The sequence below is a fragment of the Mytilus edulis genome, chromosome 4 (genome assembly GCF_963676685.1).
Source record: "Mytilus edulis chromosome 4, xbMytEdul2.2, whole genome shotgun sequence".
In the NCBI taxonomy this organism is placed as follows: Eukaryota; Metazoa; Mollusca; class Bivalvia; order Mytilida; family Mytilidae; genus Mytilus; species Mytilus edulis.
Genome location: NC_092347.1, coordinates 34445284 through 34463133, shown reverse-complemented (window position 1 = coordinate 34463133; position 17850 = coordinate 34445284). Strand labels below are relative to the sequence as shown.

Genomic DNA, 17850 nt, shown 5'->3' with positions numbered 1-17850 from the left:
AACAGCAGAAACAGTTGGTATCAGTAGGGATCATGCTAAGGTAAGGAAACAAAGCTGACAAAACTGACCTCCACAGTAAAACAGCAGAAACAGTTGGTATCAGTAGGGATCATGCTAAGGTAAGGAAACAAAGCTGACAAAACTGACCTCCACAGTAAAACAGCAGAAACAGTTGGTATCAGTAGGGATCATGCTAAGGTAAGGAAACAAAGCTGACAAAACTGACCTCCACAGTAAAACAGCAGAAACAGTTGGTATCAGTAGGGATCATGCTAAGGTAAGGAAACAAAGCTGACAAAACAGACCTCCACAGTAAAACAGCAGAAACAGTTGGTATCAGTAGGGATCATGCTAAGGTAAGGAAACAAAGCTGACAAAACAGACCTCCACAGTAAAACAGCAGAAACAGTTGGTATCAGTAGGGATCATGCTAAGGTAAGGAAACAAAGCTGACAAAACTGACCTCCACAGTAAAACAGCAGAAACAGTTGGTATCAGTAGGGATCATGCTAAGGTAAGGAAACAAAGCTGACAAAACAGACCTCCACAGTAAAACAGCAGAAACAGTTGGTATCAGTAGGGATCATGCTAAGGTAAGGAAACAAAGCTGACAAAACTGACCTCCACAGTAAAACAGCAGAAACAGTTGGTATCAGTAGGGATCATGCTAAGGTAAGGAAACAAAGCTGACAAAACTGACCTCCACAGTAAAACAGCAGAAACAGTTGGTATCAGTAGGGATCATGCTAAGGTAAGGAAACAAAGCTGACAAAACTGACCTTCACAGTAAAACAGCAGAAACAGTTGGTATCAGTAGGGATCATGCTAAGGTAAGGAAACAAAGCTGACAAAACAGACCTCCACAGTAAAACAGCAGAAACAGTTGGTATCAGTAGGGATCATGCTAAGGTAAGGAAACAAAGCTGACAAAACTGACCTCCACAGTAAAACAGCAGAAACAGTTGGTATCAGTAGGGATCATGCTAAGGTAAGGAAACAAAGCTGACAAAACTGACCTCCACAGTAAAACAGCAGAAACAGTTGGTATCAGTAGGGATCATGCTAAGGTAAGGAAACAAAGCTGACAAAACTGACCTCCACAGTAAAACAGCAGAAACAGTTGGTATCAGTAGGGATCATGCTAAGGTAAGGAAACAAAGCTGACAAAACTGACCTCCACAGTAAAACAGCAGAAACAGTTGGTATCAGTAGGGATCATGCTAAGGTAAGGAAACAAAGCTGACAAAACAGACCTCCACAGTAAAACAGCAGAAACAGTTGGTATCAGTAGGGATCATGCTAAGGTAAGGAAACAAAGCTGACAAAACAGACCTCCACAGTAAAACAGCAGAAACAGTTGGTATCAGTAGGGATCATGCTAAGGTAAGGAAACAAAGCTGACAAAACTGACCTCCACAGTAAAACAGCAGAAACAGTTGGTATCAGTAGGGATCATGCTAAGGTAAGGAAACAAAGCTGACAAAACAGACCTCCACAGTAAAACAGCAGAAACAGTTGGTATCAGTAGGGATCATGCTAAGGTAAGGAAACAAAGCTGACAAAACAGACCTCCACAGTAAAACAGCAGAAACAGTTGGTATCAGTAGGGATCATGCTAAGGTAAGGAAACAAAGCTGACAAAACTGACCTCCACAGTAAAACAGCAGAAACAGTTGGTATCAGTAGGGATCATGCTAAGGTAAGAAAACAAAGCTGACAAAACTGACCTCCACAGTAAAACAGCAGAAACAGTTGGTATCAGTAGGGATCATGCTAAGGTAAGGAAACAAAGCTGACAAAACTGACCTCCACAGTAAAACAGCAGAAACAGTTGGTATCAGTAGGGATCATGCTAAGGTAAGGAAACAAAGCTGACAAAACTGACCTCCACAGTAAAACAGCAGAAACAGTTGGTATCAGTAGGGATCATGCTAAGGTAAGGAAACAAAGCTGACAAAACTGACCTCCACAGTAAAACAGCAGAAACAGTTGGTATCAGTAGGGATCATGCTAAGGTAAGGAAACAAAGCTGACAAAACTGACCTCCACAGTAAAACAGCAGAAACAGTTGGTATCAGTAGGGATCATGCTAAGGTAAGGAAACAAAGCTGACAAAACTGACCTCCACAGTAAAACAGCAGAAACAGTTGGTATCAGTAGGGATCATGCTAAGGTAAGGAAACAAAGCTGACAAAACTGACCTCCACAGTAAAACAGCAGAAACAGTTGGTATCAGTAGAGATCATGCTAAGGTAAGGAAACAAAGCTGATAAAACTGACCTCCACAGTAAAACAGCAGAAACAGTTGGTATCAGTAGGGATCATGCTAAGGTAAGGAAACAAAGCTGACAAAACTGACCTCCACAGTAAAACAGCAGAAACAGTTGGTATCAGTAGGGATCATGCTAAGGTAAGGAAACAAAGCTGACAAAACTGACCTCCACAGTAAAACAGCAGAAACAGTTGGTATCAGTAGGGATCATGCTAAGGTAAGGAAACAAAGCTGACAAAACTGACCTCCACAGTAAAACAGCAGAAACAGTTGGTATCAGTAGGGATCATGCTAAGGTAAGGAAACAAAGCTGACAAAACTGACCTCCACAGTAAAACAGCAGAAACAGTTGGTATCAGTAGGGATCATGCTAAGGTAAGGAAACAAAGCTGACAAAACTGACTTCCACAGTAAAACAGCAGAAACAGTTGGTATCAGTAGGGATCATGCTAAGGTAAGGAAACAAAGCTGACAAAACAGACCTACACAGTAAAACAGCAGAAACAGTTTGTATCAGTAGGGATCATGCTAAGGTAAGGAAACAAAGCTGACAAAACTGACCTCCACAGTAAAACAGCAGAAACAGTTGGTATCAGTAGGGATCATGCTAAGGTAAGGAAACAAAGCTGACAAAACTGACCTCCACAGTAAAACAGCAGAAACAGTTGGTATCAGTAGAGATCATGCTAAGGTAAGGAAACAAAGCTGACAAAACAGACCTCCACAGTAAAACAGCAGAAACAGTTGGTATCAGTAGGGATCATGCTAAGGTAAGGAAACAAAGCTGACAAAACTGACCTCCACAGTAAAACAGCAGAAACAGTTGGTATCAGTAGGGATCATGCTAAGGTAAGGAAACAAAGCTGACAAAACTGACCTCCACAGTAAAACAGCAGAAACAGTTGGTATCAGTAGGGATCATGCTAAGGTAAGGAAACAAAGCTGACAAAACTGACCTCCACAGTAAAACAGCAGAAACAGTTGGTATCAGTAGGGATCATGCTAAGGTAAGGAAACAAAGCTGACAAAACTGACCTCCACAGTAAAACAGCAGAAACAGTTGGTATCAGTAGGGATCATGCTAAGGTAAGGAAACAAAGCTGACAAAACTGACCTCCACAGTAAAACAGCAGAAACAGTTGGTATCAGTAGGGATCATGCTAAGGTAAGGAAACAAAGCTGACAAAACAGACCTCCACAGTAAAACAGCAGAAACAGTTGGTATCAGTAGGGATCATGCTAAGGTATAAAAACATAAGGCACAGTTACATGTATAACACACCTATAGTTATTTATGTTTATTAAGTGCTATACCTATATAAATATGTAGATGTGTGATTGCCATAATGCTGCTGTCGATTTAATTTATTAATGAACAGGTTAATATAATCTTGATAGTTCAGGGCAGAAAAATCACTAATGATGTCACTTTGATATCTTAAACATGTCAATATTTATGTATTTGACTTAAAAATAACTATTTTTATGCCCCACCTACAATAGTAGAGGGGCATTATGTTTTCTGGTCTGTGCCTCTTATGCCCCACCTACGATAGTAGAGGGGCATTATGTTTTCTGGTCTGTGCCTCTGTGCTTCTGTGCGTCTGTGCGTCCGTGAGTCCATTCGTCTGTTCAGGTTAAAGTTTTTGGTCAAGGTAGTTTTTGATGAAGCTGAAGTTCAATCAACTTGAAACTTAGTACACTTGTTGCTTATGATATGATCTTTCTAATTTAAAAGCCAAATTAGACTTTTGACCCCAATTTCACGGTCCACTGAACATAGAAAATGAAAGTGGGAGTTTCAGGTTAAAGTTTTTGGTCAAGGTAGTTTTTGATGAAGCTGAAGTCCAATCAACTTAAACTTAGTACACTTGTTGCTTATGATTTGATCTTTCTAATTTTAAAGCCAAATTAGACTTTTGACCCCAATTTCACGGTCCACTGAACATAGAAAATGAAAGTGGGAGTTTCAGGTTAAAGTTTTTGGTCAAGGTAGTTTTTGATGAAGCTGAAGTCCAATCAACTGGAAACTTAGTACACTTGTTGCTTATGATATGATCTTTCTAATTTTAAAGCCAAATTAGACTTTTGACCCCAATTTCACGGTCCACTGAACATAGAAAATGAAAGTGGGAGTTTCAGGTTAAAGTTTTTGGTCAAGGTAGTTTTTGATGAAGCTGAAGTCCAATCAACTTAAACTTAGTACACTTGTTGCTTATGATTTGATCTTTCTAATTTTAAAGCCAAATTAGACTTTTGACCCCAATTTCACGGTCCACTGAACATAGAAAATGAAAGTGGGAGTTTCAGGTTAAAGTTTTTGGTCAAGGTAGTTTTTGATGAAGCTGAAGTCCAATCAACTGGAAACTTAGTACACTTGTTGCTTATGATATGATCTTTCTAATTTTAAAGCCAAATTAGACTTTTGACCCCAATTTCACGGTCCACTGAACATAGAAAATGAAAGTGGGAGTTTCAGGTTAAAGTTTTTGGTCAAGGTAGTTTTTGATGAAATTGAAGTCCAATCAACTTGAAACTTAGTACAGATGTTCCCTATGGTATAATCTTTCTAATTTTAATTCCAAATTAGATTATTACCCAATTTTTACAGTCCATGGAACATGGAAAAGGATAGTGCAAGTGGGGCATCCGTGTACTTTGGACACATTCTTGTTTACACATGTTTTATTATTATATTATTTTAATTAGGTGTTTAACTATGGAAGAATTTATGGAGCAGGACAGAAGTTTGCAGAGAGATTGTTGATGCAGTTCAATCATCGACTTACACCAAAAGAAGCAGCAACTAAAGCTAAGATCATGTTTGGTACAACAAAAGGTAGAAGGTAAGATGTTCATGCTTAAAAAGTTTACTTTTTGGACAGATATAACTAAATGTATCATATCTGACATCATCTAAGGAATCAAAGCAATAATAGCAAGAATATTGTGAAAATTTAATTAAAAGACAGATTTTTTTATGAGCACTAAACCACATTGTTTTATTCTATCTAAGACATTATGAATTAAAATTAAAGGGTAATGTCATGTTAATTGTTTAAAGCTTATTTTCGTTTGTTTTTTTCAGCTATTAATTGTCACCCATGTTGTTCATTCAGTTGTTTAATCTGAAATGAAATCTTTGTAAGGAAATGTTTGTTTGTTGGAAGCAGAGGAATATATTTTGTCAGCTCTGCTCACTTTATAGTCTGATAGGTTCATAACATTCATTATAATTTATTCCATGCAATTTAATTGACCATTTAAACAAATCTTTTTTTTTTTCAGAATAAAAGGTGGTAAATGGGCAGAAGGAACGTAAGTATAATTTAATTACAGTGAAACTTCTCTAAACCCGTCCCTCTTAATACCAGTTCTCCCTTCATACCGGCAAGTCCCGGACGGCGTGTATGTAAATAAACGGTCAGGTAACCTTATAAAACCGGCCACCTCTTTAAACTGGATACCAACCGATATTTGTGTAATCAAAATCAATAAAATATCACCTCATAAAACCGGCCTTGTCATTTGTAATCATTAGTCCATACATTTTTTGTACACAATACTGTTATATAAACAAACAAGTTAGTCCGGTCAATTAGGACACCTGCATGGCCACTGAGTAGTGTTTACCTGTCAATGTTAAATCAATACCCGAATTAATTATCGGTTTAGAGATTATGATCTTCACCCAAGCTACTCAATGATGATGCTTAGTTTTCATTAAATGTTTTACATTGGCTACTTTATTTGATCATTTAAAAAATTAATTCTTAGGCAAATTACAGAAGTTAATCACTTTGATCTTTCAAAATAAATCGTATATATGTTGTGGGGATAAACTATTGATGTTTAATTTATACTAATGATACATGCTTTTAGTAAAATAAAAAGGGTAGTTACTGAAATTATTCATCAATTGTCCAGTGAAATGTCAACGTGTAGAGTTGTCACTTAGTGATTAAGTGAAATTGATAAAAGATCATGACTCAGTACCTAAGCCATCACAGAGAGAGCTTGCTGAAAAGTATAAAGTAGGCAAGTCGACAGTCGGCGATATTCTACGCAAGAAAGATACTTATCTGCAACAGTTTGAGCTTAATTATAATTCTTCAAAGCAAAGATTTAACTCCACCTGCAAATTCTTTGATTTATGAACATGTGTAGTGCTGTAATGTCTGTGTACTGCTTTTAAAGATTTAACACCGTATGGTACCCATGTTTTTTATGTGGGTCAAAACAAATGGAAGTTTTTAACGACCTTGACTGGCTATACAGCCCTTGCATGGTCGGCTCGGTGCCCGAATGCGATTGGTGAGTGTTTAAATATTTTTTGCCGGCATCAGTCAGGAACAGGTGGTGGTGGCCATTTTTGAGGTTGCCATCTTGGTTTTGTGAGTTCTTTTTGGTTTGTTTACCTTTTTTTTGTTATTTCTTCACAACGGCTGCTTTCAGGGCCAGTTTGGTCAGCTTGGTAGCATGCTAACCTCGATGATGGAGTACTAGTAGATGAGTCTTAGACATAGTGCTAAAGATGACAGGAAGCGTTATCAGGACCAAAGCGGTGAGGCAGTGAAATGAAGGTCAATGATCTAACACCTAGGATACAGCCCTCGTACGTTAATCGGCATAACACTCCCCCATCTACAATGGGTTTTGGAGTGCATGTTAACGCGAGAATACGCCAACTACTATGTTTACTGTGGCTTTGGATTTGTTTCTGTCATCTAAAGTAGTAAGTCGTTGATCATCCAACTGCAAACCCTCATCAAAGATAGCGGGTAAAGGAGAGCTGGCCCAACACGTCTGTACAGCTGTAACGATTGAGACGTGACTGGATTGATTGTCTTTGATGAATGTGTATGTCAAATGATTGCAATAATATAATATATTAATATGAAAACTGTTTTGTTATATAGTTGCATTTTATTTGTTATTCCTGCAAAATAAAAAATAATAGTACAAATGATGTTTTATTATTTATTTCATAATCAATTTAGAATACAAAGCTAAATTTACACAACAAAACAAACTTTATGATTGAGGTACAATACATGGTCAAAAATACAAATGCACAAATATTAAAGGGAAGTAACTCTTGTTAATTTCAAATTCAACAAACCGGCCACCCCTGAAAACCGGCCAAATCCCGTGGTCCGACAGGCGGCCGGTTTTGAGAAGTTTCACTGTACTGGTATTATTAATCCATGGCCTGTTAAAATACAGCATGTATCAGATACAGGCTTATCATTTAGATTAGATGAGTTGAAAATTAAGTGTATTAAAATATGACTTAGAAAAGCCCAATTTAGGTACCATGAAAGAAAATCTACTAATTAATAGTCGCATAAACATTTAACGAAGGTTTACATTTTATGATGGTCACCATTTGATAAAGGTCTACATTTATTAAAGTACATTGTATAAAGGTCTACATTTAATCACAATTTAAATTTACAGTGAGAGTGAAATGTTCAACAGACTGGAAGATATAGCTACTTCAGATTTGCCTCGTACTCCAGTCCTTGGATGTTGTATCAGTAAAGCATTAGAACCAGATAATGTTGGCGATGATGTAAGTATTTGATCTCAGACTATAAATCATTAATAGTGATGTTTTATAACTTGAGTCTGCAATCTCAAGAGATTTGACTGGAAATGCATTAATGTATTCATCAAACAGTAAAGCAGTAACACTTTATTGTCTAAGTTAAAAATATGCATATTATTACTGAAGAAAGCATGAATCTTGCATGAAAATTATGTCAATTCAGTATATGACCTTGAATATACTCAGTTTAACTGAATATCTCGATTTGGTTCCAGTCTGTGATTTAGAGTTGTCTCCCTTTTCACAATTTAGACTCTCAGAAAATAAAAATTATACAGCATAAAGATCAATCTGTTAATATGATAATTACAAGCCAGCTGATTATTTTTCTCTATTTTGTCATAACCAATCATTTTAAGATGAATAGAAGAAGGATCAGTTACTTACACATTATGCTTAGCCAACATGGATACCATCATTTATAAAAATAAGAAGATGTGGTATGAGAGCCAATGAGACAACTGTATATGTACAACTTCACCACTGAGTCTTATAAATGATTTGTAGTAAGCCATAAAAAAAATAATTTGTAAATAACACTCGTTGCTCTACAGCAAAACTTTTAATCATTGATTTTTAGCACAGAAATTATTTATCCTGTTGATCAAGTCTAAGCTGTATGTAAGCATTGGACTTCATACCTTTTCTTCTGTTTTATTTAACAGACCTTTTTGAAATAAAAGCACATTGTTCCTCAAAGCAATTTAAAAATTCATTCTTTTTAGTGAACTAATATTATTTAGATTCTGAGTGCAATCTAAATAAAAAATCAAACTGCATTTTCTCCATCTTGTTATGTTTCTGTTTTAGTTTATGACCAGTAGAATTAACTGGGTGGTACAAAGTTCAGCAGTAGACTTCCTACATTTGATGTTGGTGTGTATGCGATGGTTGTTAGATGAATATGACATTGATGGAAGATTTGCCATTAGTATCCATGATGAAGTACGATATTTAGTGAAAGAAGAGGATCAGTATAGAGCAGCATTAGCCTTACATATTACAAATCTGTTGACACGGTCATTGTTTGCCTACAAACTTGGTATGGAAGATCTTCCTCAGGTATGTTTCACCTTGTGGCTCTGTTTTATTGACTTTATTTATAAAGTCCTGAATATACATGAAATATTTGCCACTGGATAAAAAAAAAACAATTAATCAACCAGATTGTCTCATGGTAATCAAGATTTGTTGAAATAATTGAAACAGTCTGATTAAAACCAGCTCCCACTATCAACTGACGCAAAACAGCCTACATTTTAAAAGCCACCATGGTTAATGTTTTAAGAAAAGAATTTGTAATTATGAATGTAAAAAGCATGCTTATCTCATACAGGGAAAAGTTTATTAATACATTTCATGCATTCCTGGTAGGGAAAAATCCTTAAAAAACAATGAAAATTAGAAAAATTCAGATAATACCTAGAAATTTTAATGAATGTAGAATTGTCGATAATTACTGAAAGAAATTGGTTTGCAAAATATGAAATATGTTACCAGTCATTTAATGACCAGTAACCTATTCACACAACTAGATTTTTTAGCTCACCTGTACTGAAAGGTCAAGTGAGCTTTAATCATCACTTGGCGCCTATTGTCCGTCCTTGTCCTCATTGTCTGTTAACTTTTACAAAAATCTTCTTCTCTGAAACTAATGTTCCAAATTCAATCAAACTTGGCTAAATTATCACTTGGGTATCTTGTTTAAAAATATGTGTCTAATGACCCCGCCTGCCAACCAACATGGCTGACATGGCTGAAAATAGAACATAGGGGTAAAATGCAGTTTTTATACAACCGCAAAAAATATTTTGTGTCATATAATGCTATCATGTCGTTGTCTGCGTTTTCGTCTGAAGACGCATTTAGTATCCGGACAATAACTTTATTTGAATGGATCTTTCTAATTTTTTACCAGAAGGTTCAATACCACTAAAGGAAGGTTGGGATTGATTTTGGGGGTTATGGCCCCAACAGTTTAGGAATTAGGGGCCAAAAAAAGGGGCCCAAATAAGCATTTTTGTAGTTTCCAGACAATAACTTGTGTTTAAGTGTATGAATCTCTCTGAAATTATACCACAAGTTTTCATACCACAAAGGGATGGTTGGGATCAACTTTTGGGGGGTTATGGCTCAAACCATTTAGAAATTAGGGGCAAAAAAGGGGGAAAACTAGGTTTTTGTTGAGCCTTCGACTTTAGTCGAAAAAGCGAGACTAAGCAATCCTACATTCCGTCGTCGTCGGCGGCGGCGTCCACAAATATTCACTTTGTGGTTAAAGTTTTTGAAATTTTAATAACTTTCTTAAACTATACTGAATTTCTACCAAACTTGGACAGAAGCTTGTTTATGATCATAAGAAAGTATCCAGAAGTAAATTTTGTAAAAATAAAATTCCATTTTTTCCGTATTTTACTTATAAATGGACTTAGTTTTTCTGCGAGGAAACATTACATTCACTCTGTGGTTAAAGTTTTTAAAATTTTAATAACTTTCATAAACTATCCTTGATTTGTACCAAACTTGGACAGAAGCATGTTTATGATCATAAGATAGTATCAAGAAGAAAATTTTGTAAAAATCAATTTCCACTTTTCCGTATTTTACTTATAAATGGACTTAGTTTTTTTGCCAGAAACAAAACATTCACTCTGTGGTTTAAGTTTTTAAAATTTTTATAATGTTCTTAAACTATCCTGGATTTCTACCAAACTCAGACAAAAGCTTGTTTCTGATCATAAGATATTATTCAGAAGTAAATTTTGTAAAAAAAAAAATCACTTTTTCCGTATTTTACTTATAAATGGACTTAGTTTTTCTTCCAGTTAACATTACATACAGTCTGCAGTTAAAGTTTATAAAACATTTATTAGATTCATAAATTATCCTGGATTTTTTACCAAACTTGGAAGCTTCTTTCAATCAAAAGACAGTATAGAGAGGGAAATTTTTATTGATGTTTTTCTTCATTTTTGTTGAGTCTGCGATTAACAGCAAAAGTAGGCGAGACACTGGGTTCCGAGGAACCCTTACAAATTTTTCTGGTTAATGGACAATTATTAAGACAATTTAAAAGCAGTGTAAGGGAGGTAATTCAAATTGAAATACAATGTTGTGCATGTTTGCATTTACCTCCCTTACACTACTTGTATATTATGTATAAAGAAATGTCAGGTTTTGGACTATTTGCCAAAAGAAAGGAGGGTCAATAGGCAACAGCATAGTGTATTGCACAAAACCAAAAAAAGGGGGGTTAACATTTTTTTAGATGTGGGTTTGGGGGGAGGTCAATTCACAACAGCATTGTGTATCCAAATTCAGACCTGTATCAAGTGCGAATATTATGTCCATTTTTGTCCCAACTGTTCAGGGTTGGACCTCTGGGGTCGTATCCAGCTGTGCTCGGCAAAGCAATTTTTTGGCTTATATCTCTGAAACTAAAGCATAAAAAGCAAATCTGATGCGGTAAAAATTTTCATCAGGTTAAGATCTATTTGCCTTTAAGACAAATCAGACAACCCGTTGTTGGGTTGCTGCCCCTGAATTGGTAATTTTAAGGAAATTTTGCAGTTTTTGGTTATTACTTTGAATATTATTATAGAGATAAACTGTAAACAGAAATTATGTTCAGCAAAGTAAGATCTACTAATTAGTCGACATGACCAAAATTGTCAGTCGACCCCTTTAGGAGTTATTGCCCTTTAAAGTCAACTTTAACAATTTTTCGTAAATTTTTGTGATCTTTTACAAAAATCTTCTCTGAAACTACTGAGACAAATTTAACCATAGTTGGCCATTATCATTATAAGGGTGTTTAGTTCAAACGATGTGTCCGATGACCCCGCCTTCCAACTATCATGACCAACATGGTTAAAAATGGAACATAGAAGTAAAATGCAGTTTTTGGAAAATGACGCAGTCATTGTTCCATTACTGGCGACCTGAACTTCATTACATTTCTCTGCCTACCGCGCTAGGTTTCGTATTTACTATTTTTCATACAAACTGGAATCTGCTTGTGTTATCATTATGCATGATCATTGTGTAGTAATCAGCCAGGAACCAGTTTACAAACTAACTGGTTTCTGCTTGTATTTCACTACACTCGAACAAAGTGTTGTAGTTTGAGAGGAACCAGTTTAGAATTTGTAAACTACAAAACATAATCGGTTATTGATCATTCCGTTTTGGTGTTTCATACCGACTTATATGGTTTGAATAAGCTTTAGCCCCTTCAAACATTAATGTGATAGGTATATTAAAGACTGTTTTACAAAAGGATGGAACTGTTTTGCTTTCAAAGTCGTACTATAGTGATATCTGTTATGTACGGATTTCCACTCTCACCGGTTAATTTCTTCTTTTACACGTGCTTTTGAAACTTCCTGTTTAAACATCGCAAGTTTTATAATTGTTTTTTGAGTGAATTAAACTTATTGAAACAATCATGAAGCGTTCCAGAATCATTTTCAAGCAGTTTCTTTTTCTCTTTGATGATGGAAAATATGTTTTCTCAAGAAAATACCGCAAATGATCGCAGAGGAATTGAAACGTACAAGTCAAGTCAGCACCTGAATAAATTGGCATCTAGTCAAATCGGCACCTATTTGACGTCAATTCGGCATCCAATAATATTTGTTATAATATTTTCTATTCAATTAATTAATAACAGGTACCAAGTACATAGTGAATTTCACTGTGAAATCCACCGTCACTCACTGAATATGTTGTTGTGTATTTAGGTAAACAACGAAACCAAAGTGAATATGTTGTTGTGTATAAGGGTACAGTAAACAACGAAGCCTTTACCCAAGCTATTGTTTTAACAATTAGACAATAATTAAAATAAAATGGAAAACTATGAGTCCCTTTCAATAAATCAAACTTTCATGCCAAATAATTAGCAAATTTTAGGTGTTTTTTTTTCTCAGTAAAGTTTAAACAGCATTAAACAAACAATCCTGTAAAATGCTCAACTGGTTAAAATAATGCATAAAAATATCCAATATCTCATGTATTAGTCCAAATAATAACGACGTCAGGCAAGGCTATTTTATTTTTTTTCTGGGACGCCTTCCTTAGATGTTCATAAGAAGGCTTCGTAAGAAGGCGTCCCAGAAAAAAATTAACATAGCCTTGCGGTCATAAGAAGGTGTCCCAGAATAAAATTTAAAAAGCCTTGCCAGACGTAATAATTATTTGGACTACCGTAACGGTTATTCATATATATATCATTAAAAATAAGCCAAAAAAGTCATTTAGTTGAGAAAAATAAATATATACAAAATGTACATGAACACCCAAAAATGTGAAAGTTAGTATTAAACTCTTTTTGCTTAAATACTGAAAAAAATTCTGGCAACCCCTTTCTTAATTTTACTCTTTTTGCTTAAAATACTGTTAAAATATATATTTAACATGGGTGACGAATTGACTATATCCAGTGTCGATTTAACCAGGTGCTTATTTGTCCAGGTGCCAATTTAACCAGGTGCCGGTTGACTAGAATTCTTTGACAAATGTTTGAAATTACCTGAGTTTCATTAGACCTTTGATAACAGTAATACAAAGATTATTTACTTAATATTTTGTGGGAGAAGGGGGTTCAGACTATGTGGTATCAGGTCTGTTCGCGCCCAATACATTTTCACACCCTACACGTTCGCACGTTCACACCCAAGGTCCGTTCGCACTCTACTCATTCGCGCCCAATTTTAATTCAAATTCAAGTTGAATAATTGGAAAATCATGATTGTTGTTTTAAATTGCAATAACAATACGCTATCCAAAACATGATTAAGATTTATTCAACACAAACACTCCCCAAGGGTGACTGGGGAATAGAAATATGGTCACTTGGTCTTCTCCCGACCGGCAGTAAAACGCTTGCTGAAGTGGGGCGTCCGTTTGGCTGTGCGGGATGTATCAAGTTCGCAGTCACGTACGGTCAGAAGGGGGACGTTAAATCTGATGCCTCGTGTAAAGAGAGTGCCACGCTCTTTGCACGTTAAGAACCCTTGCAACAACTCTTTAAGGGGTCCGTAGGTGGCCTGTTGCAAGGCCAAATTTCTGTTCCTATCCAATATACCCTCTTCTTCCGGTGGCAGTCCAAATTTCTCCGACCATCATCCCAGATGGCCTCTATTGTATCAACCTACCTATTGTATTTATTTGTGAACTTGTTCTCGTCCTGAATATGCATGAAATATTTGCCACTGGACATTAAGCAACCAACAATCAATCAATCAATCAACACAAACAAAAATGCTGTCTCACTTTATTTTAAGACAATGACAACAATTATACTTATAAGAAAACACTTGCTTACAGAGTTATTAAACACAAAACCAATTAAGATTGGGTGCGAACATGTAGGGTGTGAAAGTGAAAGAGGGCGAACATGAGTTGGGCGCGAACGGACCCGGATTCAGACTATGTACCATTGAGAAATATACAAGCCTTTCTACGGTTTTCATTTGTACAATTCAGGTAGTCTTGACCTATTCATTTGTCTTAAAAAAAAACAGCCAGTTGTCACCTTCACTTCACACACACACATATACGAATATCAATTATTTGCTTACGAGACATGTTGCATTGTTAAACTAATTACAGTATGTGAAAATAAAGACTTGCATAAAAACTATCCCAATATTAGAGACAGTGGCGTCATTTTTCTTCAGAGCTTTCAGCTCTTTGATTGGTTTATATCTTTGAAACTAAAGCATTTAGAGCAAATCTGACACGTGGCACAAATGTTCATCAGATTTAGATTTTTCAGTTTTTTTTAATTTTCAGACGAATCAGACAATCCGTTGTTGGGTTTCTGCCCCTGAGTTAGTAATTTTATGGAAATTTTGCTGTTTTTTGTTATTATCTTAGATATCATTATAATATATAATATATAATACTATTAATTATGATTTTAACCTTATTTTACATGATTTCCAAAGCATCAGTAAATACAGGTGTGCAACACAGGCTCTTGAGAGCCTCTAGTTTGCTCAAATATTTAACAATTGTACATCTTTTATTTCAGTCTGTAGCATTTTTCAGTGCAGTAGACATAGATCAGTGTCTAAGGAAAGAAGTGACAATGAACTGTGTAACTCCCTCTAATCCACATGGAATGGAGAGAGGATATGGTATTCCAACAGGTATGTATCATTTTATTAAAATGATAGGAAGGGAGCATATCATATTACACCAAGTATATATAATCTTATCTTGATGTCATGATGGAAAGGGAGGATAAGATGTTTCACAATTTCGTTAAGTCATGGAGAAAGATGATATACATCCAGGTATGTATTGTGACAGATGGGAAAAATTCAATGTATGGACAGGCAGTAAACAAGTCTATTTCGTTTGATTGTTTAATCTCAACTGAATATGATAGCATAAAACATAATAAAAGAACAATGTTAACAAAGAATATATTGACATTAACAATGGTTAAAAGAAAACAGTGTTAAAAGTAACGTTAACAATTGATGTGAATTATACTGTCTCTAAATCACAGACATGTAACATCTTATCTACATAACATTAAAAAAAGATAAACAAGTACTTTTTCTGTATGGAATGTCTAAAGCATAAGGTTTGTGTGAAAAAATCGATAAAATTCTGAACTATATGACAAAGAGAAAAAATACAGAACTTATCAATATCAATATCTTCTTGTGAATGATGTTTTCTAAAGTAAGAAGTTATGAAGGTAACAATTTCCACATATACAAAACTTTATTTTAAAATATATAAGTAACAGTTAATTTTTTAATTTGGAAAAGAAAGGGGGTGTTTATTTTTACAAGAAGAGTATTCTATAGGAAAGATAAGCATGATTCCTTATTTATCAACATTTTATACCTATTTTTTTTTTATCATTGTAGGTCAAGCATTTGACATCATGGAAACCTTAAAAATGACTGAAGGATCATTATCTAAGAAAAACTTACCATGTGAAAATGATTCTAATGTTGAAAAGAAACAAGCTGTATAACTGTTGATCAGCAAAAGCAGACACTAAAAACTTCTAGTTGTTGAATCACTACTAGAACTAAAGACACTACAAACTAATAGATCTCAGTTGAAGCTTGAACTGAATAAAAATTGATGAAACTTGAGCTGAATACAAATGGATGAGTCTAAATTGGAGCTTGAACAATATGCAAATTGCTGGATCAAAAGTTTTTGAAAAAGAAGTGGCAGACTATTCACATCTGGATTCTTAAGAATCTCATTAATTTAAATTTATTAAAATAACTGTTACAAAATATCTATGGCATTCTTAAACAGAATTGTTGAAGAACAAACTTTATAATTCTTTTGATGGATATCTAAGTTGTCAATAAAAGTGATAACAATTCTATTTTCATTTTGAGCAAGTTTATGAGCAATTTTATATGTGCATGATATTTCTTATTATCCTCCTTCCCTCTGCATATATCTACCTGCACAGTCGTTCCATAATTCTTGTATCACGGCTTTGAGGCGAGAGCAGACATTATCAGCAACGTCACAATGTCTTAGGTGAAATTATCAGTGATGTCACAATGTGTGAGTAATCAAGCTTAAAACTGTCTAAGGGAGGTGAAAAAGACCAGTAATAGAACAATAAACAGAAAATGAGGTTATCTTAGTATAGATATTGTAAAATATCAGCTGCTTGACACAATTTGAAGCCTTTTAGCTTGTTTGCTACGCTCAGTGGCCTAAAAGGTTCACATTGTGGCTTGAAGCTGATATATAAAGATATTAATGACTAGAAAATCTGATAATCTATACTTATAATCTGTTTATTCTTGATCAACACTTTTGCAACCCTTTTCCAAATGTTCATTCAGATTTTTTTTAGGTTAACTTTAGCATGACATGGACTTTTCTAACTCTGCACACTACAGTATCAGAACTTTAGTGTAAGAACTCATATTACTGAAGATGCTTTGATAATTAGCTTTTCCTCATACATATCATATAGACATACTAAAATAATCAAAATTATTGATTTATAACTACCAATCAACATGACAAAAATTGAAAGTAATGGTTAAAACTTTATATTTTACAAAGCCTCCCTTGTGCATATGTACACAATTATCTTTAAAATGCATTGGGGGATGATGAGGATCCAGGATTTAAAAAGGGGGTTCACAAGGGACCTTGTAAGAATGGAAAATATGCATTAAAAAACATGGTTAGCTTCTTAACGAGGGGGTGCCATAACACAACCCCTCACCCCTTGATACTCCTCTGTATGTTTTTAACAAAACTCAGCTTTATTGTACACCCCTAGATAATATATTGGGTACAAAGAAGAAAACTATATTGAAAGTTATTATCATAAACTAAGCTCAATTTCGCCATCACTATGTATACAGGGTATACAAGAATTAGCTTCTGTTCCTTTAAAGAGCCTCTAATGGCTCTTACCACTATCCATTAGTTGAAGTCACTTCCCTTAAAATGACTTTTTCAAGCCATTATTTTCAGTTTTGTTTTAGGACCTTTACCACTGAAATTATTTAACCAAAATTTACTAAATTTGACATGTATGATTCTAGTGGGTCCATGCAGATAAAACACATCCTAGAGACCAGGATTAAAATTGTATACACCAGGCTCACTTTTCGTCTTAAAAAGTCTCATCAATACACTCAAATCAAAATGTGAAAAAAAGGCCAAATAAAGTATGAACTTGACTTACTTGAGCATTAAGAACTATACATTCTGAAAGGTGAAATGGTAGATTTTAGTTGTTTTTTTCCTACTGCTCAATATGCATACCATGACTAAACTAAGAGCAATGGTGTAAAACCCAAGCAATTGTCTAATATACTTAAAAGAACAGAAGATAGGAAAAAATCGGACAGGAAACAGAAATGCCGGAATTTTCACGATTCCTGTAAAAAGTAAAATCACAAAAATACTGAACTCAGAGGAAAATCAATTCGGAGAGTCCATAATC

The 17850-nt window shown here is 35.0% G+C and overlaps 1 protein-coding gene across 3 annotated transcripts in view; it reads left to right on the top strand.

Moving 5' to 3' along the window:
* Positions 1-16254, top strand: part of LOC139519540 (DNA polymerase subunit gamma-1-like) — a 47014-nt gene extending 30760 nt beyond the window's left edge. For all 3 annotated transcript variants that reach the window (XM_071311704.1, XM_071311705.1, XM_071311706.1), the window contains exons 18-23: positions 4982-5118; positions 5561-5590; positions 7733-7847; positions 8694-8945; positions 14923-15040; positions 15776-16254. In XM_071311704.1, the coding sequence (XP_071167805.1) occupies positions 4982-5118; positions 5561-5590; positions 7733-7847; positions 8694-8945; positions 14923-15040; positions 15776-15885 (762 nt within the window). In that variant the 3' untranslated portion in view covers positions 15886-16254. The remainder of the gene's footprint in view (positions 1-4981; positions 5119-5560; positions 5591-7732; positions 7848-8693; positions 8946-14922; positions 15041-15775) is intronic.
* Positions 16255-17850: the final 1596 nt, after the last annotated feature.